The 27,714-nt window shown below is 49.3% G+C and overlaps 1 protein-coding gene across 6 annotated transcripts in view; it reads left to right on the top strand.

Moving 5' to 3' along the window:
• Window positions 1-27,652, top strand: part of nfkb1 (nuclear factor of kappa light polypeptide gene enhancer in B-cells 1) — a 49,700-nt gene extending 22,048 nt beyond the window's left edge. For 5 of the 6 annotated variants that reach the window (XM_047353481.1, XM_047353477.1, XM_047353479.1 and 2 more), the window contains 17 exons: window positions 1,011-1,174; window positions 5,291-5,449; window positions 8,675-8,779; window positions 9,087-9,178; window positions 9,482-9,620; window positions 15,017-15,151; window positions 15,255-15,377; window positions 16,253-16,396; window positions 16,486-16,615; window positions 16,690-16,804; window positions 19,085-19,286; window positions 19,363-19,532; window positions 19,681-19,783; window positions 23,769-23,899; window positions 23,971-24,037; window positions 24,122-24,285; window positions 25,616-27,652. In XM_047353481.1, coding sequence (XP_047209437.1) covers window positions 1,011-1,174; window positions 5,291-5,449; window positions 8,675-8,779; window positions 9,087-9,178; window positions 9,482-9,620; window positions 15,017-15,151; window positions 15,255-15,377; window positions 16,253-16,396; window positions 16,486-16,615; window positions 16,690-16,804; window positions 19,085-19,286; window positions 19,363-19,532; window positions 19,681-19,783; window positions 23,769-23,899; window positions 23,971-24,037; window positions 24,122-24,285; window positions 25,616-25,831 — 2,359 coding nt within the window. In that variant the 3' untranslated portion in view covers window positions 25,832-27,652. The remainder of the gene's footprint in view (window positions 1-1,010; window positions 1,175-5,290; window positions 5,450-8,674; window positions 8,780-9,086; window positions 9,179-9,481; window positions 9,621-15,016; window positions 15,152-15,254; window positions 15,378-16,252; window positions 16,397-16,485; window positions 16,616-16,689; window positions 16,805-19,084; window positions 19,287-19,362; window positions 19,533-19,680; window positions 19,784-23,768; window positions 23,900-23,970; window positions 24,038-24,121; window positions 24,286-25,615) is intronic. The other variant, XM_047353478.1, reaches the window with a different exon arrangement.
• Window positions 27,653-27,714: the final 62 nt, after the last annotated feature.

Genomic DNA, 27,714 nt, shown 5'->3' on the forward strand with positions numbered 1-27,714 from the left:
CTCCGGTATAGATGCCCGGGCCACCTCAACTGGCTCCTCTTGATGTGGAGAAGCGGCTCTACTCCGAGCTCCTCCCAGATGGCCGAGCTCCTCGCCCTATCTCTAAGGGAGTGCCCGGCCACCCTACGGAGGAAGCTCATTTCAGCCGCTTGTATCCTTGATCTCGTTCTTTCGGTCATGACCCAAAGTTCATGGCCATAGGTGAGGGTAGGAACGTAGACCGACCGGTAAATCGAGAGCTTCGCTTTTCGGCTCAGCTCTCTCTTCAACACAACGGACCGGCACAGCACCCCCTTTACTGCCGCAGCCGCACCAATCCATCTGTCGATCTCCCGCTCCATTCTTCCCTCACTCGTGAACAAGACCCCGAGATACTTAAACTCCTCCACTTGAGGCAGGAACTCCCCTCCAACCTGTACCAACACGGGCTAAAAAGCCACTTAGGGAGGAAGTAGCCATTACTCCAAAAGTGGCATAAACAGACAGGTTACAGTTTGCAAATGGATTTTGGGAAATAGACCCTAATATTTGGACGTGTCTTCTGAAGCTAAAACTAACGTGTTTGGACATAATGACTATTGTTACATTTGGAGGAAAAAGAGGGAACCAAAAAGCCTGAGAACACCATCCCAACTGTGAAGTACGGAGGTGGCCCCATCATGTCGTGGGGGTTTCTTGCTTCAGGAGGAACTGGTTTCTTTTACAAAATAGATGAGGAAAGAACATTATGTGGAAATATTGAAGCAGCGTCTCAAGACATCACCCAGGAAGTTGAAGCTTAGACATAAATGGGTCTTCCAAATGGACAATGTCCTTCAGGCTACAGATATAAAATGTCTGCAGTACAGATAAAATGAACTTATAATAAAACCACTATTATAAATAAAATAAGGGAATTTACTCATTCAATTAAAGCAGAGATTAGTCCAAAGGTGTAATACAAATAAATATTTAATGAAGTTATTTTCTTTTAAACCCTTTAATAGGTTTTTCTGTCTGTTTTTCTGTAGTTTTCCCAACTTGGGCATTCTCCATGTGACGAAGAAGAACGTGGCGAAGACTCTGGAGGAGAGGATGGTCGAGGCCTTTAGGATGGGATACAACTGTGGAGTCTCCATCCACCCTGACATCGACATCCTGCAGGGAGAGGTCCGAGTCCCACGGGAACTTAACGGTCAGTGATTCTGAGGTGATCAGATCTCACCTCAGCCCCACCTTTAAAAACACAAAAAGCCTGAAGCCACAGACATCCACTGAAGGTCCATTATCACTGACTCTGCCTCATCAACAGCTGATTTCTAAGGTGTATCCTGATATATGAGACCGAGTCTGAAAGAACTCATCCATTCAGAACCTCGTTTTGTCTCGTCGTCTTCCGCTTATCCGGGACCGGGCAGCAGACTCTGCAGAGACGCCCAGACGTCCCTCTCTCCAGACACCTCCTCCAGTTCCTCCAGGGGGAGCCCAAGGCGTTCCCAGGCCAGCCGAGAGACATAGTCCCTCCAGCGTGTCCTGGGGAGTCCCCTGGGCCTCCTCCCGGTGGGACGTGCCTGGAACACCTCCCGAGGAAGGCGTCCAGGAGGCATCCGGTATAGATGCCCGAGCCACCTCAACTGGCTCCTCTTGATGTGGAGGAGCAGCGGCTCTACTCCGAGCTCCTCCCGGATGGCCGAGCTCCTCACACTATCTCTAAGGGAGTGCCCGGCCACCCTACGGAGGAAGCTCATTTCAGCTGCTTGTATCCGGGATCTCGTTCTTTCGGTCATGACCCAAAGTTCATGGCCATAGGTGAGGGTAGGAACGTAGACTGACCAGTAAATCGAGAGCTTTGCTTTTCGGCTCAGCTCTCTCTTCACCACAACGGACTGGCACAGCGCCCCCATTACTGTGGCAGCCGCACCGATCCGTCTGTCGATCTCCCGCTCCATTCTTCCCTCACTCGTGAACAAGACCCCGAGATACATAAACTCCTCCACTTGAGGCAGGAACTCCCCTCCAACCTGAAGAGGACAAGCCACCCTTTTCCGGTCGAGTACCATGGCCTCGGACTTGGAGGATCTGATCTTCATCCCAGCCGCTTCACACTTGGCTGCGAACCGCCCCAGCGCATGCTGTAGGTCTTGGCTAGAGGGGGCCAGCAGGACCACGTCATCTGCAAAAAGAAGAGACGAAATCCTCTGGTCCCCAAACCAGACCCTCTCCGGCCCTTGGCTGCGCCTAGAAATCCTGTCCATAAAAGTTATGAACAGGACCGGTGACAAAGGGCAGCCCTGCCGGAGTCCAACATGCACCGGGAACAGGTCCGACTTAGTGCCGCCAATGCGGACCAAACTCCTGCTCCGCTCGTACAGGGACCGGATGGCCCCTAATAAAGGGCCCCCGATTCCATACTCCTGGAGCACCCCCCACAGGGCATCACGAGGGACACAGTCAAATGCTTTCTCGAGGTCCACAAAACACATGTGAACCGGTTGGGCAAACTCCCATGAACCCTCGAGCACCCTGTAGAGGGTATAGAGCTGGTCCAGTGTTCCACTGCCGGGATGAAAACCACACTGCTCCTCCTGAAGCCGAGGTTCGACTATCGGCCGGACTCTCCTCTCCAATACCCTGGCGTAGGCCTTACCAGGGAGGCTGAGGAGTGTGATCCCCCTGTAGTTGGAACACACCCTCCGGTCCCCCTTCTTATGAAGGGGGACCACCACACACACCAGTCTGCCAGTCCAGAGGCACTGTCCCTGACCGCCATGCGATGTTGAAGAGACGTGTCAACCATGACAGCCCTACAACATCCAGAGACTTGAGGTACTCAGGGCGGATCTCATCCACCCCAGAAGCCTTGCCACCGCAGAGCTTTTTAACCACCTCGGTGACTTCAGCCTGGGTGATGAAAGAGTCCGACCCCGAGTCCCCAGCCTCTATTTCCACCAGGGAATGCGTGATGGCAGGATTGAGGAGATCCTCGAAGTACTCCTTTCACCGCCCGATAATGTCCTCAGTCGAGGTCAGCAGCTCCCCACCCCCACTGTAAACAGTGTTGGCAAAGCACTGCTTCCCCCTCCTGAGGCGCCGGACGGTTTGCCAGAATCGCTTCGGAACCAACCGGTAGTCCTTCTCCACGGCCTCACCGAACTCCTCCCAGGCCCGAGTTTTTTCCTCTGCCCCAGCCCGGGCCACAGCACGCTTTGCCTCACGGTACCCGTCAGCCGCCTCAGGAGTCCCACAAGCCAACCACAGCCGATAGGACTCCTTCTTCAGCTTGACAGCATCCCTTACTGCCGGTGTCCACCACCGGGTTCGGGGATTGCCGCCACGACAGGCACCGCAGACCTTACGGCCGCAGCTACAGGCGGCAGCATCGACAATAGATGCGGAGAACATGGTCCACTCGGACTCTATGTCTCCAACATCCCCCGGGATCTGCTCGAAGCTCTCCCGCAGGTGGGAGTTGAATACATCCCTGGCCGAGGGCTCCGCCAGGCGTTCCCAGCAGACCCTCACTATGCGCTTGGGCCTGCCAAGTCTGTCCGGCTTTCTCCTCCTCCAGTGGATCCAACTCACCACCAGGTGGTGATCAGTGGACAGCTCAGCCCCTCTCTTCACCCGAGTGTCCAAAACATGCGGCCGAAGTTCTGATGATACGACAACAAAGTCGATCATCGACCTCCTGCCTAGGATGTCCTGGTGCCAAGTGCACTGATGGACACCATTATGTTTGAACATGGTGTTCATTATGGACAATCCGTGACTAGCACAGAAGTCCAATAACAAAACACCGCTTGGATTCAGATCGGGGAGGCGATTCCTCCCGATCACGCCTCTCCAGGTGTCAGTGTCGTTTCCCACGTGGGCGTTGAAGTCCCTCAGCAGAATAATGGAGTCCCCGGGAGGGGCACTATCCAGCCCCCCCGACAGGGACGCCAAGAAGGCCGGGTACTGTGCACTACCACTCGGCCCGTAGGCCGAAATGATAGTCAGAGACCTCTCCCCAACCCGAAGGCGCAGGGATACGACCCTCTCATCCACTGGGGTATACCCCAACACGAGACGGCTGAGTTGGGGGGCGACAAGCAAACCCACACCAGCCCGCCGCCTCTCCCCGTGGGTCACTCCAGAGTAGAAGAGAGTCCAGCCCCTCTCAAGGAGATGGGTTCCAGAGCCCACGCTGTGTGTAGAGGCAAGCCCAACTATTTTTCGTCGATATCTCTCGACCTCCCGCACAAGCTCAGGCTCCTTCTCCCCCAGCGAGGTGACATTCCACATCCCTAGAGCCAGCCTAAGCATCCGGGGATCGGGCCGCCGAGGTCTCCACCTTCGTCCGCCACCCAATCCCCTTTGCACCGGTCCCTCACGGTTCGCCCTGCAGGTGGTGGGCCCACTGGGGGATGACCTCACGTCTCTCGTTCGGGCTTGGCCCGGCCGGGTCACGCGAGGAGCAACCCAGCCACCAGGCGCTCTCCAGCGAGTCCCGACCCCAGGCCTGTCCTCATGAGGGATTTTTGAACCGCTCTTTGTCTGACCCGTCACCTAGAGCCTGTTTGCCTTGGGAGACCCTACCAGGGGCATTTAGGCCCCAGACAACATAGCCTCTAGGATCATTTGAGCACTCAAACCCCTCCACCACATTAAGGTGGCGGTTCAAGGAGGGGCCATTCAGAACCTATCAGGAACATTTAATGTCACTGCTTGATTTAGAAGATAAAAATGAGATGGACCAAAGTTTAGTCCTGTCCAAAACTCCTGATCCAGTTTTCATTTCCTCCCGTTTTCCTTCCTGTAATACAGATCTTCTTTTGATCTTCTACAGTGGTCTGGATCCCTGGGGTTCATGAAGGTCTTTCAGAGCTTCTATTTGGACTTTTGCTGCTGTTCCCAACAATTTTCCAATCATTTGGAGCATTATCAGGGCCAGGAATGTAGCATTACAATAAAAATGAAATCTACTTTTTATGCTAAAAAATCTTTTTGATTTTAAACTTTTAGGTTTCTTAAAATGAATGAAAGTTTTATTCTCTGTTGATGTTTTTCATAGCAGGTAATATTTAGTAATTTAGCTCCAACGTTTAAATGATTCAAAAGTTATAACTGAAAACTTAACGTAGATAGAAATAGACGTCCTTCCCTGAAGGTGTTAACATTCATCCATCCATTCTCTGCTGCTGTGTTCCTGTTGATGTTGGAGTTTAGGTGTTTGTTGTTCTTCAGTATGCGTTCTGTGGGCCAGACCTGTGTAGTCTCTGCTTGTTGGATTTTCTCTCTGTCCTCATGTACTTCGTTCCATTTTGTTCAGACCACCAGCGCACCGTGATCAGCAGCGCAGCAGCCAACCAGGCCAAAGAGATGGACCTCAGTGTGGTCCGCCTCATATTCACGGCGTTCCTCCCTGACAGTGATGGAGGTTTCTCCCGACGACTCGAGCCAGTGGTGTCTGAGCCCATCTACGACAGCAGTGAGTCCAAACGTCCACGTTTACTGGTCTGAAATAAAGAATCCCGTCAGACAATCCCGTCCAGCCTAGGAATTATAAATGTACATGCTGTTTTCACTCAGGGATTGGATATTTCTCATTTAAGATTTTTGTGGAGGTAAAACAAGGATGTCCTAAAATCCTGAAAACAGTTCAGATGCAGCAGGTATTTTTGAAGCTGCTTCATTGATGATGACCTACCAACCATGTTGGGAAGGATGCCATGACTTTAATTAATGAATGAATTTTTAAAGAATGCCATGAAGTAATAACTCCTGACTGGGACAGAGATGCTTGGCCCAGCAGCCTAACACGGAGCAGTGAAATCTGTCTGGCCAGGATTGCTTTTCTCATCTTCTAACTATAAATTATTTACAGTTCTAGCTTTGTACGAGGGTTTCGTCTGAAATCGACTGTCTTCACAATTAGTTAAGTTCTTCTAAATTAGTCTTACATCACCTTCAGGATTCATCAGCATAAAGGTGGAAACTTATCCCATCCTGTCTGATAAGGTGGAAGCAGGAATGCAGTTATATTCAATTACTTAGAATATTATAGAAAAGTTTCAGTAACTAAATAAAAACCATTATATTGATTAATCAGAACCAGAATCAACTTTATTGACCCAGTTGATGAGCACAAACAAGGAATCTGACTTTGGTTTCCATCTCAACATCAGCCCAAACAACAACCATAATGTCTAAAAACACTGAAATAAGGACAAGGAGCAGCATGTACCTGTAGCTCCACTATAACCTTGCATTAACCACTGAAACCTGACTGAAACTCTTCAAACAGATCATTGTCTAAATGCTCAGAAACAGTTTTTCACACCTGAGGTGTTTAGTCTGTTAAAAACCAGTTCTGGTTGGTTGTCCCATTAGTGCGGTCCACTTGTGTAGATGTGAACCCAGCAATCGCTGCAGGGTGCAGACCAAAACAACCGTGCCAAGACCGTTTGGAGGAGGTGGTCTCGGTACGGTTCCAACCGAACACTAGAGCGGTCTGTTTATGGTGTGAACGTGATCCGACCTCGATCCCACACAGCTACCAGGTGTTCGCTGCAGGCTTGATCCAAACGCCTTCCCATAGCCAGGGTAGCATTGCATTGTGGGATGCAGTAGAGCAAACAAACTAATGAACAAGGTCTTGTTGAAGTATAAAGCCCCATGCAGCTTTTAAGATGATTTCTCAAAAGTATTCTGTATACTTCTCAGATAATTTTACCTGAAATAAAATACAGAAACACACTCATGATAAGATTAAATTCTCCATGTTTTCTACCAGCTCAGAATCTGCTTCCTGTATTTATATTTGGTTCTCCTGAACCAGACACATCCGACCCATAAACAGACCGAACGTTCTCACATGGTTTGTAATGACGGTTCTGGTTGGCTTGGAGTTTTTCCAACATGAAAAGAAACAGAACCACCAGAAAAAATCCCAAGTTCAACTCATTTGGACCAAAGTAAACGAACTACAGGTGTGAATGCTGGTCTCAGTTGAGTGTCTGATTATTTCCTGTTTGAATTAGTTCCTCTTGTCAAGTTAATCTGCTCATTGGATTGTGTTTGGATCACTTTGTTCAATCTGATACTCCTAAATGCTTTTTGTGGTGGAAGAAATGATGAAATCAGCGAATGAGTCAGTGTTAAGCTCTACTCTGTCCTCAGCAGGGTTTACTGCTTCTCTGAGACTTTCACCGCCTCCTGGTTTCGCTTCCTTCCTCTTGGTTAGTTTTCAGAACGCTGAGGCGTTTCTTCGCTCGCTGAAACTCGTCACTTTAGAGTATTTCTGTACCAACAGCTTGCCAACAAAACAAGCTGCAGAAGGTCCAACAGCCTTTCTCCTCAACCTTAACTCGGCAGTTTGTGCTCTTTGTTTTCCAAGCTTTCTGCAATGACCTTCAGCAGAGGAAGTGATCCCAGCAGCTGTCAATGTTTCTGTGCTAAGTTGAAGAACATGTTCCAGAGTTGGGTCAGAACCCAGTCTGCTGTATATGACACCTGTTTGTCTCTGGTGTTTGCATTGGCCTTCCCATGAGCTGGAGGATGCAGGATATATGTGGGTTAGGACATGAGCAGTTCTTTTGAACAGATTTAGTTATTTCCTAGAGGAGCCAATGAAATGATGAGGAACTCTGGTGTGCTGAGAAGAACCTGGGTCCCCCCAGGATCCCTCCAGTCTGACCTGCATGTCCATGATGTTTCTGTGGCTGTAAACCTGTGCTGCAGCCAAGGGCTTGTAGCCTACAGAGATGTTAATGGAAGCTCTGAAGATGTCTGTTGGACTTCACTTACTGGAGGTTTAGAAACGTCAGAGCTTGCCTCTTATTTAACACGAGGAGCTAAAATAGAAAAGGATCTTCTGTGACTGAGGCAGATATCACCAGTTTCATGGAGCTCTGCTTGGAAATGCCCCTGATGGACAGACAGGTATTCAGCCCAGCTGTCTGTCTGCTGCTCCTTTAACATACACGCTGAAAGGTTCTGTCTCTGTTGGACCCAACTGTTGGAATGAATGAACTCAGAAAATGTAATGAGTTTTTAAACCTGTAATCTGTCCTCGTCTGCTGTTAGTGTGAGGTCCATATGTTCTTCTATCCGTTGTCCTGCTTTTATCCAAGATAAGTTCGAGGAGGTGCCAAGTCCAGGAGGGGAACCTGGACATCCCTGGGTGCTCCTTCTGGGACATTCCAGAGTCATAAGGGGATATAGGCCCCTTATATAGTCCAGAGAGGGAGCACCTACTCTGGGGGTCCAGGGGTCATCGTGATCAGAGGAACCATCTCAGCTAACTCATTTTGATGTGAAGGAGCAGCAGCTCTACTCCAAGATCCCTAGTTCCTCGACATTTTTCAGAAGCTCAGTCTAGCTGCTTTTAGAAACACCAGGATACTGGACCTCCTCCAGACCTGGAGGGAGGATAATCTGCCTGAATCTGGTAGCTTTGCCTCAATGACAGAGATGCTAACAGCACTGAAGTCTCACTGTAGTGGCTCAGCTCATCACTGATTGGTCAGTGAGAGTTTTAAACCTTCGATGTTTTAAAACAAGACAGATTACCCAGTCATTAAAGTTTGTGTTTCATATAAAGACGATAAGAACTTTCTGTTAGAAACTCAATAAAACCATAGGTAATAATTCTACCCCATATTGCGTTCACGCTACAAGCAGACAATCTTGTTAACTTTCTTTCTTTCATCAGAGGCTCCAAATGCCTCCAACCTGAAGATTGTAAGGATGGATCGGACCGCCGGATGTGTGACGGGAGGAGAGGAGGTCTACCTGCTCTGTGACAAAGTTCAGAAAGGTGAGCAGGATTTTTCAATTCAGTGGAGCCACAATTATTCATTAATGGACGCCTTGAACACGTGATCAGGTCCAAGCCTACAGTCAGTTTTTGAAAACAGAGCTGCAGGAGGTGTTTCCTGGTTGGTGTGAGTGTTTCTGTTGTGTTGGAGGATCTCTAGCTTCTGGGATTTTCCCTCTGAAATGCAAATCCCAGACAGCAAAGAGGCTCATTCAGGCGGTGTTAAGGCCATTTTCCTGCTTCCAACCTTTGTTATGGTTTGATTCCTTGTAATCTTCAGGACTGAGATCATTCATTGTGTGTGTAGATGATATCCAGGTGCGGTTCTATGAGGAAGATGACTCGGGGTTGATCTGGGAGGCTCTGGGAGATTTCTCCCCCACAGATGTCCACAGACAGGTCAGTGTTATCAGGAACAGTTGCGGTTCTCTAACATCAGCCAAGTTCTAACAGTTGGAACCGGCCCAGTCTGCATATCAGCTGCAGGGGTGTTTGGCTGAACTTCCTGCTGGTTCAGGGGGGTCCGCAGGTGACATTAGCTTCACCTGTTACCTGTCTCAATTAACCTGCTTGGTTCTGGAAACGGTCAGAGCCTGGTCAGAGTCCTCTGACCAGGCTCTGATGGTACTCTGTGCTCACTGAAATTATGAATTATTTTACTTGGATGTTGTGTCTTTTGCCAATATGTTGCCATGACGCCAGTTCGCCATCGTCTTCAAGACCCCAAAGTATCGAGACCAGAATCTGCAGAAGCCGACGTCTGTCTTTGTCCAGTTAAAGAGGAAGTCTGACAACGAGACCAGCGAGCCCAAACCCTTCACCTACCATCCCCAGGTTATAGGTACATCACCTGACTCTGCCCTTAGGTTATAGGTGCATCACCTGACTCCGCCCTCAGGTTATAGGTACATCACCTGACTCTGCCCTCAGGTTATAGGTACATCACCTGACTCCGCCCTCAGGTTATAGGTACATCACCTGACTCCGCCCTCAGGTTATAGGTACATCACCTGACTCCGCCCTCAGGTTATAGGTACATCACCTGACTCTGCCCTCAGGTTATAGGTGCATCACCTGACTCTGCCCTCAGGTTATAGGTGCATCACCTGACTCTGCCCTCAAGTTATAGGTACATCACCTGACTCCGCCCTCAGGTTATAGGTACATCACCTGACTCTGCCCTCAGGTTATAGGTACATCCCCTGACTCCAGGTTATAGGTACATCACCTGACTCCGCCCTCAGGTTATAGGTACATCACCTGACTCCAGGTTATAGGTGCATCACCTGACTCTGCCCTCAGGTTATAGGTGCATCACCTGACTCTGCCCTCAAGTTATAGGTACATCACCTGACTCCGCCCTCAGGTTATAGGTACATCACCTGACTCTGCCCTCAGGTTATAGGTACATCACCTGACTCCAGGTTATAGGTACATCACCTGACTCCGCCCTCAGGTTATAGGTACATCACCTGACTCCAGGTTATAGGTGCATCACCTGACTCTGCCCTCAGGTTATAGGTGCATCACCTGACTCCGCCCTCAGGTTATAGGTGCATCACCTGACTCCGCCCTGAGGTTATAGGTGCATCACCTGACTCTGCCCTCAGGTTATAGGTACATCACCTGACTCTGCCCTCAGGTTATAGGTGCATCACCTGACTCTGCCCTCAGGTTATAGGTACATCACCTGACTCCGCCCTCAGGTTATAGGTACATCACCTGACTCCGCCCTCAGGTTATAGGTACATCACCTGACTCCGCCCTCAGGTTATAGGTACATCACCTGACTCCGCCCTCAGGTTATAGGTACATCACCTGACTCTGCCCTCAGGTTATAGGTACATCACCTGACTCCGCCCTCAGGTTATAGGTACATCACCTGACTCCGCCCTCAGGTTATAGGTACATCACCTGACTCCGCCCTCAGGTTATAGGTGCATCACCTGACTCTGCCCTCAGGTTATAGGTGCATCACCTGACTCTGCCCTCAGGTTATAGGTGCATCACCTGACTCTGCCCTCAAGTTATAGGTACATCACCTGACTCCGCCCTCAGGTTATAGGTACATCACCTGACTCTGCCCTCAGGTTATAGGTACATCACCTGACTCCAGGTTATAGGTACATCACCTGACTCCGCCCTCAGGTTATAGGTACATCACCTGACTCCAGGTTATAGGTGCATCACCTGACTCTGCCCTCAGGTTATAGGTGCATCACCTGACTCCGCCCTCAGGTTATAGGTGCATCACCTGACTCCGCCCTCAGGTTATAGGTGCATCACCTGACTCTGCCCTCAGGTTATAGGTACATCACCTGACTCTGCCCTCAGGTTATAGGTGCATCACCTGACTCCAGGTTATAGGTACATCACCTGACTCCGCCCTCAGGTTATAGGTACATCACCTGACTCCGCCCTCAGGTTATAGGTACATCACCTGACTCCGCCCTCAGGTTATAGGTACATCACCTGACTCTGCCCTCAGGTTATAGGTACATCACCTGACTCCGCCCTCAGGTTATAGGTACATCACCTGACTCCGCCCTCAGGTTATAGGTACATCACCTGACTCCGCCCTCAGGTTATAGGTACATCACCTGACTCTGCCCTCAGGTTATAGGTGCATCACCTGACTCTGCCCTCAGGTTATAGGTGCATCACCTGACTCTGCCCTCAAGTTATAGGTACATCACCTGACTCCGCCCTCAGGTTATAGGTACATCACCTGACTCTGCCCTCAGGTTATAGGTACATCACCTGACTCCAGGTTATAGGTACATCACCTGACTCCGCCCTCAGGTTATAGGTACATCACCTGACTCCAGGTTATAGGTGCATCACCTGACTCTGCCCTCAGGTTATAGGTGCATCACCTGACTCCGCCCTCAGGTTATAGGTGCATCACCTGACTCCGCCCTCAGGTTATAGGTGCATCACCTGACTCTGCCCTCAGGTTATAGGTACATCACCTGACTCTGCCCTCAGGTTATAGGTGCATCACCTGACTCCAGGTTATAGGTACATCACCTGACTCCGCCCTCAGGTTATAGGTACATCACCTGACTCTGCCCTCAGGTTATAGGTACATCACCTGACTCTGCCCTCAGGTTATAGGTGCATCACCTGACTCCAGGTTATAGGTACATCACCTGACTCCGCCCTCAGGTTATAGGTGCATCACCTGACTCTGCCCTCAGGTTATAGGTACATCACCTGACTCTGCCCTCAGGTTATAGGTACATCACCTGACTCTGCCCTCAGGTTATAGGTACATCACCTGACTCTGCCCTCAGGTTATAGGTACATCACCTGACTCTGCCCTCAGGTTATAGGTACATCACCTGACTCTGCCCTCAGGTTATAGGTACATCACCTGACTCTGCCCTCAGGTTATAGGTACATCACCTGACTCTGCCCTCAGGTTATAGGTACATCACCTGACTCTGCCCTCAGGTTATAGGTACATCACCTGACTCTGCCCTCAGGTTATAGGTACATCACCTGACTCTGCCCTCAGGTTATAGGTACATCACCTGACTCTGCCCTCAGGTTATAGGTACATCACCTGACTCTGCCCTCAGGTTATAGGTACATCACCTGACTCCGCTCTCAGGTTATAGGTACATCACCTGACTCCGCCCTCAGGTTATAGGTGCATCACCTGACTCCAGGTTATAGGTACATCACCTGACTCCGCCCTCAGGTTATAGGTGCATCACCTGACTCCAGGTTATAGGTACATCACCTGACTCCAGGTTATAGGTACATCACCTGACTCCGCCCTCAGGTTATAGGTGCATCACCTGACTCCGCCCTCAGGTTATAGGTGCATCACCTGACTCCGCCCTCAGGTTATAGGTGCGTCACCTGACTTCGCCCTCAGGTTATAGGTGCATCACCTGACTCCGCCCTCAGGTTATAGGTGCATCACCTGACTCCGCCCTCAGGTTATAGGTGCATCACCTGACTCCGCCCTCAGGTTATAGGTGCATCACCTGACTCCGCCCTCAGGTTATAGGTGCATCACCTGACTCCGCCCTCAGGTTATAGGTGCATCACCTGACTCCGCCCTCAGATTATAGGTGCGTCACCTGACTCCGCCCTCAGGTTATAGGTACATCACCTGACTCCAGGTTATAGGTACATCACCTGACTCCAGATTATAGGTGCATCACCTGACTCCGCCCTCAGGTTATAGGTACATCACCTGACTCTGCCCTCAGGTTATAGGTGCATCACCTGACTCCGCCCTCAGGTTATAGGTGCATCACCTGACTCCGCCCTCAGGTTATAGGTACATCACCTGACTCCAGGTTATAGGTACATCACCTGACTCCGCCCTCAGGTTATAGGTACATCACCTGACTCCGCCCTCAGGTTATAGGTGCATCACCTGACTCCGCCCTCTGGTTATAGGTGCGTCACCTGACTCCGCCCTCAGGTTATAGGTACATCACCTGACTCCAGGTTATAGGTACATCACCTGACTCCGCCCTCAGGTTATAGGTACATCACCTGACTCCGCCCTCAGGTTATAGGTGCATCACCTGACTCCGCCCTCAGGTTATAGGTGCATCACCTGACTCTGCCCTCAGGTTATAGGTGCATCACCTGACTCTGCCCTCAAGTTATAGGTACATCACCTGACTCCGCCCTCAGGTTATAGGTGCATCACCTGACTCTGCCCTCAGGTTATAGGTGCATCACCTGACTCCGCCCTCAGGTTATAGGTGCATCACCTGACTCTGCCCTCAGGTTATAGGTACATCACCTGACTCCGCCCTCAGGTTATAGGTACATCACCTGACTCTGCCCTCAGGTTATAGGTACATCACCTGACTCCGCCCTCAGGTTATAGGTGCATCACCTGACTCCGCCCTCAGGTTATAGGTACATCACCTGACTCTGCCCTCAGGTTATAGGTGCATCACCTGACTCTGCCCTCAGGTTATAGGTGCGTCACCTGACTCCGCCCTCAGTTTATAGGTGCATCACCTGACTCCGCCCTCAGGTTATAGGTGCGTCACCTGACTCTGCCCTCAGGTTATAAGTGCATCACCTGACTCCGCCCTCAGGTTATAGGTGCGTCACCTGACTCTGCCCTCAGGTTATAGGTGCATCACCTGACTCTGCCCTCAGGTTATAGGTGCGTCACCTGACTCTGCCCTCAGTTTATAGGTGCATCACCTGACTCCGCCCTCAGGTTATAAGTGCATCACCTGACTCCGCCCTCAGGTTATAGGTGCGTCACCTGACTCTGCCCTCAGGTTATAAGTGCGTCACCTGACTCTGCCCTCAGGTTATAGGTGCGTCACCTGACTCTGCCCTCAGTTTATAGGTGCATCACCTGACTCCGCCCTCAGGTTATAGGTGCGTCACCTGACTCTGCCCTCAGGTTATAAGTGCATCACCTGACTCTGCCCTCAGTTTATAGGTGCGTCACCTGACTCCGCCCTCAGGTTATAGGTGCATCACCTGACTCTGCCCTCAGGTTATAGGTGCGTCACCTGACTCTGCCCTCAGTTTATAGGTGCGTCACCTGACTCCGCCCTCAGGTTATAGGTGCGTCACCTGACTCCGCCCTCAGGTTATAGGTGCGTCACCTGACTCCGCCCTCAGGTTATAGGTGCGTCACCTGACTCCGCCCTCAGTTTATAGGTGCGTCACCTGACTCCGCCCTCAGGTTATAGGTGCGTCACCTGACTCCGCCCTCAGGTTATAGGTGCGTCACCTGACTCTGCCCTCAGGTTATAGGTGCGTCACCTGACTCCGCCCTCAGGTTATAGGTGCGTCACCTGACTCCGCCCTCAGGTTATAGGTGCGTCACCTGACTCTGCCCTCAGGTTATAGGTACATCACCTGACTCTGCCCTCAGGTTATAGGTGTGTCACCTGACTCAGCCCTCAGGTTATAGGTGCGTCACCTGACTCTGCCCTCAGGTTATAGGTGCGTCACCTGACTCCGCCCTCAGGTTATAGGTGCGTCACCTGACTCCGCCCTCAGGTTATAGGTGCGTCACCTGACTCTGCCCTCAGGTTATAGGTGTGTCACCTGACTCTGCCCTCAGTTTATAGGTGCATCACCTGACTCCGCCCTCAGGTTATAGGTGCATCACCTGACTCCGCCCTCAGGTTATAGGTGCATCACCTGACTCCGCCCTTTGATTTAGTTTTATTACTCATTTGATGCGATGATGAATAATTTACCAGCAGATTTGAATGTTTGTGTGTTCAGATAAGGAGGAGGTGCAGAGGAAGAGGCAGAAGACTTTGCCGAATTTTCAGGACTTCAGTGGAGGAGGTGGAGGACTGTATCGAGGAGGAGGTCCTACTGCCGGAGGAGGAGGACCTGGCTCAGCAGGAGGAGGAGGTGAAGTCATGACAATTTCAATGAAACATGCTGTAATAAGTTTTTATGTGAGAAAACGTTTGTGTTGAATAAATGTTTCTACTGTGTTTGTTGTCTTCTGCAGGATACTATCAGGGTTTCACCTCCTACAACTACGGAGGAGGAGGAGGAGGAGGAGGAGGTGGAGGTGGAGGAGGCTTCTCCACGGCATACTCAGCTGGTCTTGGAGGAGGCGGCATGAAGCACGGTGGGAAACCAACATCTCCTGTGTTTACCTAAAATAAGATGGTTGTTCACAATCAAGGAGTTTTGGGTCTCAGTAAAAAGAAAGTCCTTCATCTTTCAATTGCAAGGTTTTATGTTTTTGGACACAATAAAAGCTTCTAAGATATTTAAATCCAACCTAAAAAGTGCAGCTCCTGATCCATCAGCCCATAGAACCTCCTCCAGCAGCTTGTAGAACCTTCTTTAGCACCTTCTTGGCATGTGGGCTTGGTTTCCAGCCACAGGGCCAGTGGCTGGAAACCAAGCCCACATCATCAGCCCTCCACCACCATGCTTGACAGCTGATCTGCGTCTGTGTTTGGTCCATTATGGTCCAGCATCTCTGCTTTGGTCTCATCAGAAGACATTGGCCCAGAAGTCTTGTCCTTTTCTAATTGTCCTGTCATGACTTTTAACCTGCTAACTGAGGCCCGTAGAGTGTGAGGTGGAGCTCTTGGGTTTTTGGTCATTTCTCTGAGCTTCATGTTCTGACCTTGGGCTGAAAAAGGAGATAAACTGGAATCTAGATTAAAGTAGCTTGGACCTTGTTGCTCCTTTAAAGTCACTGCAGCTTCAGTGACTTTAATTATTTGTTATTTTGATCAGTTTTATGAAATAAAATCTTTATAGAGATGTAAAAAATCTGTCTAAAGGAAACTTTTTACCCTGATTTTGTTCTGCTGGTTGGCTTTTGTTCATCAGTTTTCTCACCAAAGTCTGTTGTTGGGTACTGGACTAAATAAAACCGACTTTATTGTACCAGCATGCAGAGGTTTACAGATGTAGAGCCTGGTGATAAAAAGGAAGCAGACTGAGAGGAAACAGATATTCTGGCTCACACATGTGTTGATGTTAAAGCTTTGCGGAGTGATGCTGCAGACGACAGCGATCCAGATGATGACCCAACGTCGGGGGCTGTGGTGCGAGGTTCCACCCAGCCTGGAGGACGAGAGGAGGAGGAGAGGAGTAAGGAGGGCGGGACCAGTGTGGAGCCAGGAGCAGGTCTGTTACATCTGTGCAGACCAGGATGGTCAGCGATGTCATCACATCTGTTTGTGATGATTTACGACGTTTTAAAATCTCCGCTGCAGACGATCTGCTGATGGAGGCGACCCGCATGCAGCTTGATGCTCTCTTCCGGTACTCCATCACTGGCGATTCAGCATACCTGCTGGCTCCACAGCGCCCCCTCATGATGGCTCAGAACGAGGATGGAGACACGTCAGTAAAGGCACCTTCACCTACAGATGTTTAACCAAGATTTTTCCCTCACTAATGTTCTGTTCTTCTGTCAGTGGCCTTCATCTAGCAGTTCTGCACAGCCAGCAGGAGGCGCTGATGAGTCTGACACAGGTGGTGTCTGCACTGGCTGGAGAGGAGGTGCTCAACATGAGGAACCACCTGTACCAGGTACTGAAGTTCTGCAGGAATCAGAGGGTTTCAGGTGGAGCAGAGATGTTTTCAGGAAGAAAGGAAATACCAGGATGCAAAGATGAAGAGGATTCCACCTGTTGCAGGCTTTAACTATATATTTTACAGTTTAAACGTCCAATCAAACAGTTAAAAACGTCTTAAATTGCCAGATTCATATAGGACTCAAACCTGCAGCCCAACATTATCAAACAAGCTGAGTCAGACACTGTGAGTCTCTGAAGATCACTGATGTTCAGATGATCTCCAGTCAGATTTCAGCTGCGTACAAAAATCATTGAACCAATTAATGTTCCTCATAGAAAGGTTGGGCAAGATCTGCAGGTTTCTTCCTCTGCAGAGCAGAACATTCTGAAGTCATTAAAGGACCTGGAGGAACTTCAGGCAGCAGCCTCAGCTGGACAGCCATGATCTCTGATCCATAAGATCTTTTTGCATCCAGAACCATCATCCATCACCAGCAGACAGAACCTCATGGGGCAGAGATTACTTTGGAGAACCTTGGTCCAGCTCTACACCCAGAGTTACATTCACAGACTTCACTGAGCAGAAAAGACCCTGATGTTGACCTCAGAGGCTCCTGGGATGGACCATCACACAGCAGGAACATGTGTCCCTTTTCCAATGGCTTGTTTTAGGCGCCACAGCTCCGCTCCACTTGGTTTTGCTCTACTCGGTAAGGTACCAGTTGGGTTTCCACTGACCCACTGGCGGCTGAAGCTCCTCCTCCAGCCGTCAGGTTGCTGTGCTGCGGTTAACGTTACCATGTGACATTGTCACATTAGTCTGAGTAAAACGATACAAAATAAATAAATACATAGAAAATAAAAACAAAAATAAACTTACTACTAATAATATTTGTATTACTGAATCTGCAAGAATGTCTTCTATGTTTTTTATGTCTAAAATGATTCCCTGGGTTAATTATCTGGACCACAACCCAGCCAGAACTTATAAATAAGGTTCAGAGGTTCTGATGTAATGAGAGAGGAGAGATGCTGTTGTCTGGATGGTGAAGCTCCAACAACATTTTGGGCTTTATGAGAAAGTTCTTGTCTCAGACATAGAAATAACGAGGACCAGGACTTTAAAGCCCAGAACCGCAGCCTTCAGAACGCGGTGAAGTTAGTTTTAGGTTGGATATTGGATCTTCTAACTCCATGGATTCAGCAGGTCTTCCTCTCGTTTGACCCGATGAAGGCAGTCTGATTACAGGCAGCTGCTCTCTGCCTGCTCCCTCCTCCTGCAGACGCTGGTTCTCTTAAGGACCGTTATTACGTTTCTGAACCAGACTGTTTTGGGGGAAATGTTAGTGCGTCTGAACAGCTGATTTTCTGTGTGATCCGCTGGTTTAGGATGATATTAAATACAGCGCTCTGCCTGCATGTAACTCAGAAAGCTGTCCTTTTTCTTTTCTTTCAGCCTTCAGGCTGTTTTATGACTAGTAAATAGTAAACTTATATTTGGGTTTGACCCGTTCCAGCCATTGTGGTTCTTAATATTATTGTCGTCACTCTTGAGTTTATTACCTTCTCCCTGCACGGTCTCTTGGAAAACCTCCTCATGTCTCCTCCTCCCACGGCCAATCAGTGAACAGCAGTCAGTTCACGTTACATGTAGTCCCGACTCAGCCCTGATCGGACCTGCTCAGGAGCAGGAACCAAAAAACTAGGTACCGGTACGGAAAAAAGTAATGGAAACGCTCGCAAAGCGGGTTGAGTGGAAGGAGCTGGGCTAAGAGGAGCCAGTGGAAAAGGGGCAATGGATCAATTCTCCAGATGTTTGTTGGAGGAGGAGCATCCAGCCTGTTGTCATCAACCAGTCCCTGCAGCCAGGCTCTGTGATGGTAGGAGGTTGTATCATGGTATGGGCTTGGATCATTTCGCCTTCTGTGATGCAGCATTAATGGAGGAAAGAATATCTGCTGTCCTTAGCAACACAACTTTTCCGAGACGTTCATCCATGTTTCACCATGTAGACAATGGAAAACCACATGCCAAAGGCCTAGATGAGGAAGAGGAGGGTACAGCTTGTGTCCCCGACAGAAAGTGTTAGAACGTTTAGGAGCAGGAGATGGGAACAGGGTGTGTTTGCAGGACAAAGGGACAAAATGACACCTGGAGCTCTGGCTTAACTGTAAGTGTTGGGAGAAGGAACGTTAGAGAATGGAAAGCCGAACCAGAACAGCTGATTTAGGAATGTTTTGCCCCCCTGAAACTGTTCAGCTGTGACATCTCTAACAGTTTCAACATTTCCCAGACTCCCCTGCACCTGGCGGTCATCACTCAGCAGAAGGAGGCAGCAGAAGTGCTGCTGCTGGCCGGCGCTGACCCGACTCTAACCGATTGTCGTGGTAACACGGTTCTTCACCTGGCGGCGCAGCAGGAAGGAGGTGGGATGGTGGAGCTTTTACTGCGACGCAGAGAGCTGAGGAAGCTGCTGCAGTGCAGCAACACAGCAGGTCACTGCACACACACACACACACACACACACACACCACTTGCAGCAGCTCACGCTCTCTGCTTCCACATTCACAGGTCTGTGTGCCATACACCTGGCAGTTCTGGCCGATAGGCTGCAGGCTCTCAGGGAGCTGCTGGCAGGTGGGGCCGACGTGGAGGCTCAGGAGCGTAGCTGTGGACGGACCGCCCTCCACCTCGCCACGGAGACCAACAACGTGTCGCTGGCCGGCTGCCTGCTGTTGGAGGTACGCACTGACCAGTCGGAGCAGAGATGGAGACCTGAAGTTGTTTCCATGACGTGTTGCTCAGACTGACACTTTTTGTTCTTCTGTCGCAGCTTTTCACAGTTTACCTTTGGAGATTAAATCTCACTGTCTACATCTCTGTTGCCAGGGAAACGCTAAGGTGGACTGCTGCACCTTCAACGGCTCCGCCCCTCTCCACATTGCTGCAGGGCGAGGCTCGGTCAAGCTCACAGCTCTCCTCATGGCTGCAGGTAAAGTTCAACAGAAACAAGTGTTCATGGTGAGATCCAACAGCAGTAGGAGGAGAACCTAAAAGGTTCTGACGTTTCTTCACAAATAGGAACTTGCAGGAAGGCCCAAGTCTGACCCAAACTGAAGCTGAGAAACATCAGCTGATGTTTACAGACCTGAATGTTTTTCCACCTGAGAGAGAAACAGGTGATGAACCAAGACCTCTCAGCCTGAACATTATGACTACAGAGATTTTAAAAATCCTTCCTGTCACCGGGACAACATGCAGCACCTTCCAAGTATTTACCTCAGTCTGTGGTTTTTAATAGTTTATGTGACACAAGTAGAAGGAAATGATTCGGGAATTTCAAGATTTTTTAGAAGTAAGAATGTGAAAAGAATCAGAATCAGTTTTATTGCCAAGATCGTACAAACAAACAAGGAATTTAACTCCGGTACACTTTGCTCTTTCGTTCTGTTTTTGCATTACAGAATATACATATTTACAATATACACAAGTATGGACTGCATTTCAATTCAGCCCTCTGAGTCAGAACCTTGTAGAACCTCCTCTGGCTGCAGGTCTTCTAGGAATGTCTCAACTAGCTTTGAACATCTACAGACTTTGTTTCTTTGTAAACCAGCTGAAGCTCCATCAGATTGGATGCAGAACATCTGTAAACATCAGTTTTCAAGTCTTGCCACAGATTCTCAGTTGGATTCAGGTCTGGACTTTGACTAGCCCATTCTAACACACGAATCTCCTTTTATCTAAACCATGCCATTGTACCTCTGGCTGGATGTTCAGGGTGGTAGTCCTGCTAGAAGATGAACCTCCACCCCAGCCTCAAGTCTTCTACAGCATCTAACGGGTTTTCTTCCAGGATTGTCCTAGATTTAGTTCCATCCATCTTCCTATCAGCTCTGACCAGCTTCCCACAGCATGATGCGTTGTGATGTTTTCCACCACTTTGTAGGTCCGATTTGTGGAGTGAACAACTGATAACTGTCCTGTGGACAGACTCTCCCAGCTGGGCAGTGGATCTCTGCAGCTCCTCCGTAGTTACTATGGTCTTCTTGGCTGCTTATCTGAATAATGCTCTCCTCTCACAGCCTGTCAGTTTTGGTAGGTCTGCAGGTGGTCCATCCTCTCTCCATGTTCAGATGATGGATTGAACAAAATTCAGGGAGATGTTCAAAGCTTGACATGTTGTTGTAGAACTTAACCCTGCTTTGAACTGAACCAGAACCTTCTTGTGACCAGTCTGCCTTGTTCCTCGGTTTTCATGATGCTGGTTGTTCTCTAATGTTCTCTAAAGAAACTCTGAGACCAGAAACAAAACATCTGCAGTTAGTGTGTATTCACCAGGAAAGTCCTTTGGTCCGCTTGTTTGGACCGGACCAAAAACAAACTTTATTTTTTTTCATTTGGTGCGGTTTGTTTTCACATTGTACTTTTTTCAAGTGAACTATTACTTGTAAACGAAGCCACGCGGGTGACGATCATTGTTCCCATTGGACAGAAATGACGGGGCGGGACAGAACACAGACCCGGAAATGGAGGAAAACATCTGTAGACGTTCAGCTCCTCTGTTCTGCATATTTATGCCGTTATTACAGCTGTAATATTATTATGAGGCTGAAGAGCAGCTCATTCAACACAGACTTTGAGATGTTTCATTTATAATGTTGGAACAGCGTTGGAGAACGCGTGCTGAACGCCGACGTTCTCTACGTGCTGAACGCCGACGTTCTCTACGTGCTGAACGCCGACGTTCTCTACGTGCTGAACGCCGACGTTCTCTACGTGCTGAACGCCGACGTTCTCTACGTGCTGAACGCCGACGTTCTCTACGTGCTGAACGCGACGTTCTCTACGTGCTGAACGCGACGTTCTCTACGTGCTGAACGCGACGTTCTCTACGTGCTGAACGGCGACGTTCTCTACGTGCTGAACGCGACGTTCTCTACGTGCTGAACGCTGACGTTCTCTACGTGCTGAACGGCGACGTTCTCTACGTGCTGAACGCCGACGTTCTCTACGTGCTGAACGCCGACGTTCTCTACGTGCTGAACGCGACGTTCTCTACGTGCTGAACGGCGACGTTCTCTACGTGCTGAACGCGACGTTCTCTACGTGCTGAACGCCGACGTTCTCTACGTGCTGAACGCGACGTTCTCTACGTGCTGAACGCCGACGTTCTCTACGTGCTGAACGCCGACGTTCTCTACGTGCTGAACGCGACGTTCTCTACGTGCTGAACGCGACGTTCTCTACGTGCTGAACGCGACGTTCTCTACGTGCTGAACGGCGACGTTCTCTACGTGCTGAACGCGACGTTCTCTACGTGCTGAACGCTGACGTTCTCTACGTGCTGAACGGCGACGTTCTCTACGTGCTGAACGCGACGTTCTCTACGTGCTGAACGCCGACGTTCTCTACGTGCTGAACGCGACGTTCTCTACGTGCTGAACGGCGACGTTCTCTACGTGCTGAACGCGACGTTCTCTACGTGCTGAACGCCGACGTTCTCTACGTGCTGAACGCGACGTTCTCTACGTGCTGAACGCGACGTTCTCTACGTGCTGAACGCGACGTTCTCTACGTGCTGAACGCGACGTTCTCTACGTGCTGAACGGCGACGTTCTCTACGTGCTGAACGGCGACGTTCTCTACGTGCTGAACGCGACGTTCTCTACGTGCTGAACGCCGACGTTCTCTACGTGCTGAACGCCGACGTTCTCTACGTGCTGAACGCCGACGTTCTCTACATGCTGAACGCGACGTTCTCTACGTGCTGAACGCGACGTTCTCTACGTGCTGAACGCCGACGTTCTCTACGTGCTGAACGCGACGTTCTCTACGTGCTGAACGCCGACGTTCTCTAAGTGCTGAACGCGACGTTCTCTACGTGCTGAACGCGACGTTCTCTACGTGCTGAACGCCGACGTTCTCTACGTGCTGAACGCGACGTTCTCTACGTGCTGAACGCGACGTTCTCTACGTGCGGAACGCCGACGTTCTCTACGTGCCGAACGCGACGTTCTCTACGTGCCGAACGCGACGTTCTCTACGTGCCGAACGCCGACGTTCTCTACGTGCCGAACGCGACGTTCTCTACGTGCCGAACGCGACGTTCTCTACGTGCCGAACGCCGACGTTCTCTACGTGCCGAACGCCGACGTTCTCTACGTGCCGAACGCGACGTTCTCTACGTGCCGAACGCGACGTTCTCTACGTGCCGAACGCCGACGTTCTCTACGTGCAACAAGCCTGTAGCGTTGCTAAGCAACACACAGCTTATCAGGTATGATTACCTTACAACACACACCTTTGCTAGCGGCTACGGTGGCTTTTTAGGTCCAAAGAGACGTACGCTTTTTGTAGTTGGTTCGGATCGGGGCCGGTGTATTCAGAACATAAGCGAACCGCACCAGAGTCCGTTGGGAAGCGGACCGAGACCACCTCAAAAAGTGGGTCTCGGTCCGGTTGTTTGGTCCGTACCAGGGTTCTCTTGAGTGTATTCACAGCTGCACAGAAGGACCGGACCAAGGAGGGAAACGAACTCTGGTCCGTTTAAAGCGGACTAAAAGTGGCCAGTGTGAATACAGCCTTCGACTCAGATAACATCACGAGCAGTTGGACTCGCAACTGGTTACTGGTTAGAAGACTTCAGAAGGTAGCAGGTGATACTGGGTTTTGTTTAGTGGTTCTGGCATAAAGACGTCTGAAAACTTATAGATGCCACACTTTTCAGATAATTTCCTTCCACCTCACAACTGTGAAATGCTTGTTATGTTGGAGATGTCCCACTTTAGAAATGTTTCCAGACTGATTTGAGAAACAAAGTTTTTATCTCCAACTTCTCCAGATCTTAGTCACATTGTTCTGCTGCTGGTGGCTTGGGAACCACAGCAGATCCTCCGGAGGTCCACAGGAGTCTGTGTTAAAGTTTCCAGGATCATTTTTCCAGCTTCTCCCACGCTTTTTCTGTCCTGTTACAGGTGCCGACCCTCAGAGGGAGAACTTTGAGCCACTCTTCTTCAGGGAGGAGGAGGAGGAGGACTGTGAGGGTGACGACGATGAAGGCTACATCCCAGGAACAACTCCAGTCAACATGGCTACCTCGTCTGAGGTACATCCACATTTACGCAAGTATGGGAACAGAATTGAACCAGAACCATGACTGTGTGTGTGTGTGAGCAGGTTCTGGATCTTCTCAACGGTCACGAGTACAAACCAAAAACCCAGCAAGCCTTCGTCCCTCCTGAGGGTGAGCTGCAGCTCTGATCACCTCTGCTTCATCAGGTGCACCGCTCTGGTGTATTTATCCCTCAGTGTGTGTGTGTGTGTGTAGGCGACCTGTCGGGCCTGGACGCTCAGGTGAAGCAAGCTGTGTGCAGAGCTCTGGAGACTGGAGGATGCTGGGAGAACCTGGCTCACAGCCTCGGCCTCGGCATCCTGAACACGGCCTTCCGACTGAGCCCATCTCCAGCCAAAACTCTGCTGGACAGCTATGAGGTAACACAGACGGTCTGGGTCCATCAGACTGATTGACAACATAGCTGTTGCCATGGTTACAAGCCTGCATGCTGTTTGACTTTTAAATGTTGTCTCTGGCTTCAGCTCCTACCTGACCATGAAAGCAGGTCTGCAGGTTCTGCAAAGATCTGACACAGGAGCTAAGAGATGCACCATCCTGCAGATGATTGCAGATCGCAGTCATCAGCAGCTTAGTGCAGCAGGAAAGGACATGCAGCTAATTTACCTTATTTTGGATTGATAATAATCCCACAGAAACGTCTGTCTGCTCTTCACTTTGTTGATCCAGTTTTAGCTAACCAGTGCCCCCTATAGGTCAAATGTCACACAGAACGGTGATTAAAAAATGACCAGAAGTTCTTATTTTAATGAATTTGCTTTAAACTGATGGAGAAAGAAACGCAGCGGTGAGATGATGTCGTAACACTGTTTTTTTACACTAGGTGGGATTAGCCCCGCCCCCAGCTCCGCCTGCTTCTGCACTCGATTGAAGTTTAATAATCCCAAACCTTTTGTCATGGTAACAGTTGCAATAGTGCTTCCACTTGGTTTGCATGTAGACCTTATAACTGTGGAGCCATGCTTGATTTATTTCAGGAATTTCATGCAGAAATTGCTTCTAAACCCTTAGAGCCTCAAATGGATTTTTGATGAAATTGATGTTCCGTCATAACCGGATGAACCGAACTCTGAGGAGTTAATGTAACATCTTTTAAAATATGAAATACTCCCGAAGTGTTTCTGGAAGTCAGACTTTCATCAAAGCAGCAAGATTTCATGCAGACATCATCACTCATCTGATGCTGCAGCTTCAGGATGGACAACCTGGACAACCGTTGGGATCATGTCCTACAGGGAGGTATGAGGCCGATAGAACATCTGACAGCTCTGTTCCCACATCATTAAACTGGGATCTGCAGCATGCTTCCGGTTCCTAAACGTCGCCACATATTATCCGAGGAATGTTGCACTTTCAAAACTTTGGCTGATTCCGAATGAGAGGAAAACAAACATTCTGCATTATTAAAGGAAAGGAGACGCAGATCAGGCATCCGCAGGTCCACGTGAAGGAAGGAGTTGGAATAGAACATGTGGAATGGTTCTGTTCTGTCAGACGGTCGAGTTCTGCTGGTGTCTCAGTCACATGATGTGGATCTCTTTCCTGATTGGCCTGATTGCACTGTATTAAAATTGATTGAAGCTGACTGGAAGGATGGGATTGTATATATTTCTGGATATGAATTTGCAAAACTTTAATAGTTGTGATCTGGGTTTGAATGAATAAACTGATCTTTAACTTCTTCTGCAGGTTTCTGGTGGAACCATCTCGGATCTGCTGACTGCTCTCAGGTCTGCTGGGGAATGCAAGGCACTGAGCATCCTGAAGGAGGCACTGTGTCAGAACCAGGGGAGGAGCGGTGACCCAGCAGCTGAAGATCTGTGCCCCCAGGTTCAGAACCTCAAGGTGGATGCTCAGATTGACAGCGGGGTGTGCGACAGTGGGGTGGAGCTCTCCACAGTGTAACCATGTGATTGGTCCAGCTGCAGGTTCATGACTTCTCCACCTCCTCATCATAACTTGTCAAGGCTTAAAGTTTCTCATCCAACTTTTTTCAAAGAACTTTTGATCCGATCGGACCACTGAACTCTGATTTTTACTGACAGGAAAGAAAACCGCTGCTGCAGCGCTGCTTCCTGCTTCTAAACAGCCTCCCTGAAACTCTCACAGGCTGAGCTCAGAAATGAAGAGCAGGATCACCTTGGTCCTGATGAAGCAGAGGCCCAATGGAGCTACAAACCCTGACCTGATCCAAACGGGTCTGAATGTTGGAGATCTTTCAGTGTGGAAATGTTTCTGCTGTGGATGAGCAATCATTCGGAGCAAAATGTGAATCTGTTGAGGACCCAATCAGCCCTAAACATCAGACCTGCTTTTATTCCTCATGGTTCACACGTCTAATTAGGTGGATGATTGGATCAGAACCATGTGGTTAGCAGCAGCAGGAAGACTCAAAACATGTGGAAAACATCTGGAATCACAGCTTCCAGGGAAAATCATTTAGTTTATTTTATGGACTAAAAATAACCAGCTGAACATTTTGTAACGGCACCGCTGGTCCTGTGAGAACCGGACGGTCCAGTCATTAGGCGAGAGGCAGGGTCCAATCTGGACAGATCGCCGGTCCATCACAGAACCACTCACACACTCATACCTGGGGCAATTTAGAGAGACCAGTTAACCCAACTGTCATGTTTCTGGACCGTAGGAGGAAGCTGGAGAACCCGGAGAGAACCCACACCTGCACAGGTAGAACATGCAAACTCCATGCAGAAGGCAGCAGTGCTACCCACTGTGCCACCATGCAGCCCAGTCTAAACTTTTAGGTTGGAGACTGGAATAAAACTCTCCATCCTGCAAAACTGATCCGTCAGCTACTGAATGACAGAGGTGGAACCAGACTGAGGAGTTCAGTGGTCGGGATTATTCTCCTGTTCTTCCATCTAAAAATGATCTGAATTCATAAGATTTATCATCTTCATCTGATCTAAGATCACTGGTCCAGGAGTGAAATTCAGACATCCTTCTCCTCAGCAACACTCCTCGATGTTCCCTGGCCAGATGGGATATTTAGAGATGTTTCCTGATCAGATGGAGCTCCTCAGACGGCCCCTTTCACTGTGGAGCAGCAGCAGCTCTACTCCAAGCTTCCTCCGCCAGAGGAAGATTTTGGCTGCTTGAATCCAGGATCTGGTTCTTTTAAGTCCTTAGAACCTTAGGTGAGAGTTGGAACATAGCTGGTGCAGTAAATCCAGACCTTCAGAACCTTCTCCCTGCAGCCAAAGCCCCAATCAGCTTATTCGTTCTGCCATCTCTCAGGAACAAGACACCAGGATGATCGAACTCCTCTGCTCGATGAAGACCTGAAGGTAGCTGGTTCTGTGGCCTTTGTTTCATGGTTCCTGGCACCAGAATGTTCTGCTGATTTTTCTGGACATAAACCAGCTGAATGATCTCTGCTCTGTAGCTGTGATTCTGGATATTTTGCAGCCTCCCTCCTCCTGAACGTTCATGAAGCTGAACATGGACCTTCTCTCCCTGCATGTTTGGTTTCTGAACAGATTCAGTTCATTTTCGTTTTTGTTTTACGGACTTCATGTTTCTCTACTCTTTGTTTCTTTATGAGCTAAACCAGAAGATGAGTGCCTTCCTGGATAACGAAAACCACAAGTGATTGTGGGAAATGTAGTTTCTACATATTTATGTCCTGCCTGCTCTGTACAGTTATCATCTTTAACTTGTAGTTCATTTTTTAAATAAAGTTTTTTTTTTATATTTTGAGACTGATTTGATTTTAAAGCTCTGACTTATTCCTCTGTAACGTCACACTGAACCAGTTTGATTTAAAC

This window comes from Girardinichthys multiradiatus, chromosome 23 (assembly GCF_021462225.1).
Source record: "Girardinichthys multiradiatus isolate DD_20200921_A chromosome 23, DD_fGirMul_XY1, whole genome shotgun sequence".
In the NCBI taxonomy this organism is placed as follows: domain Eukaryota; kingdom Metazoa; phylum Chordata; class Actinopteri; order Cyprinodontiformes; family Goodeidae; genus Girardinichthys; species Girardinichthys multiradiatus.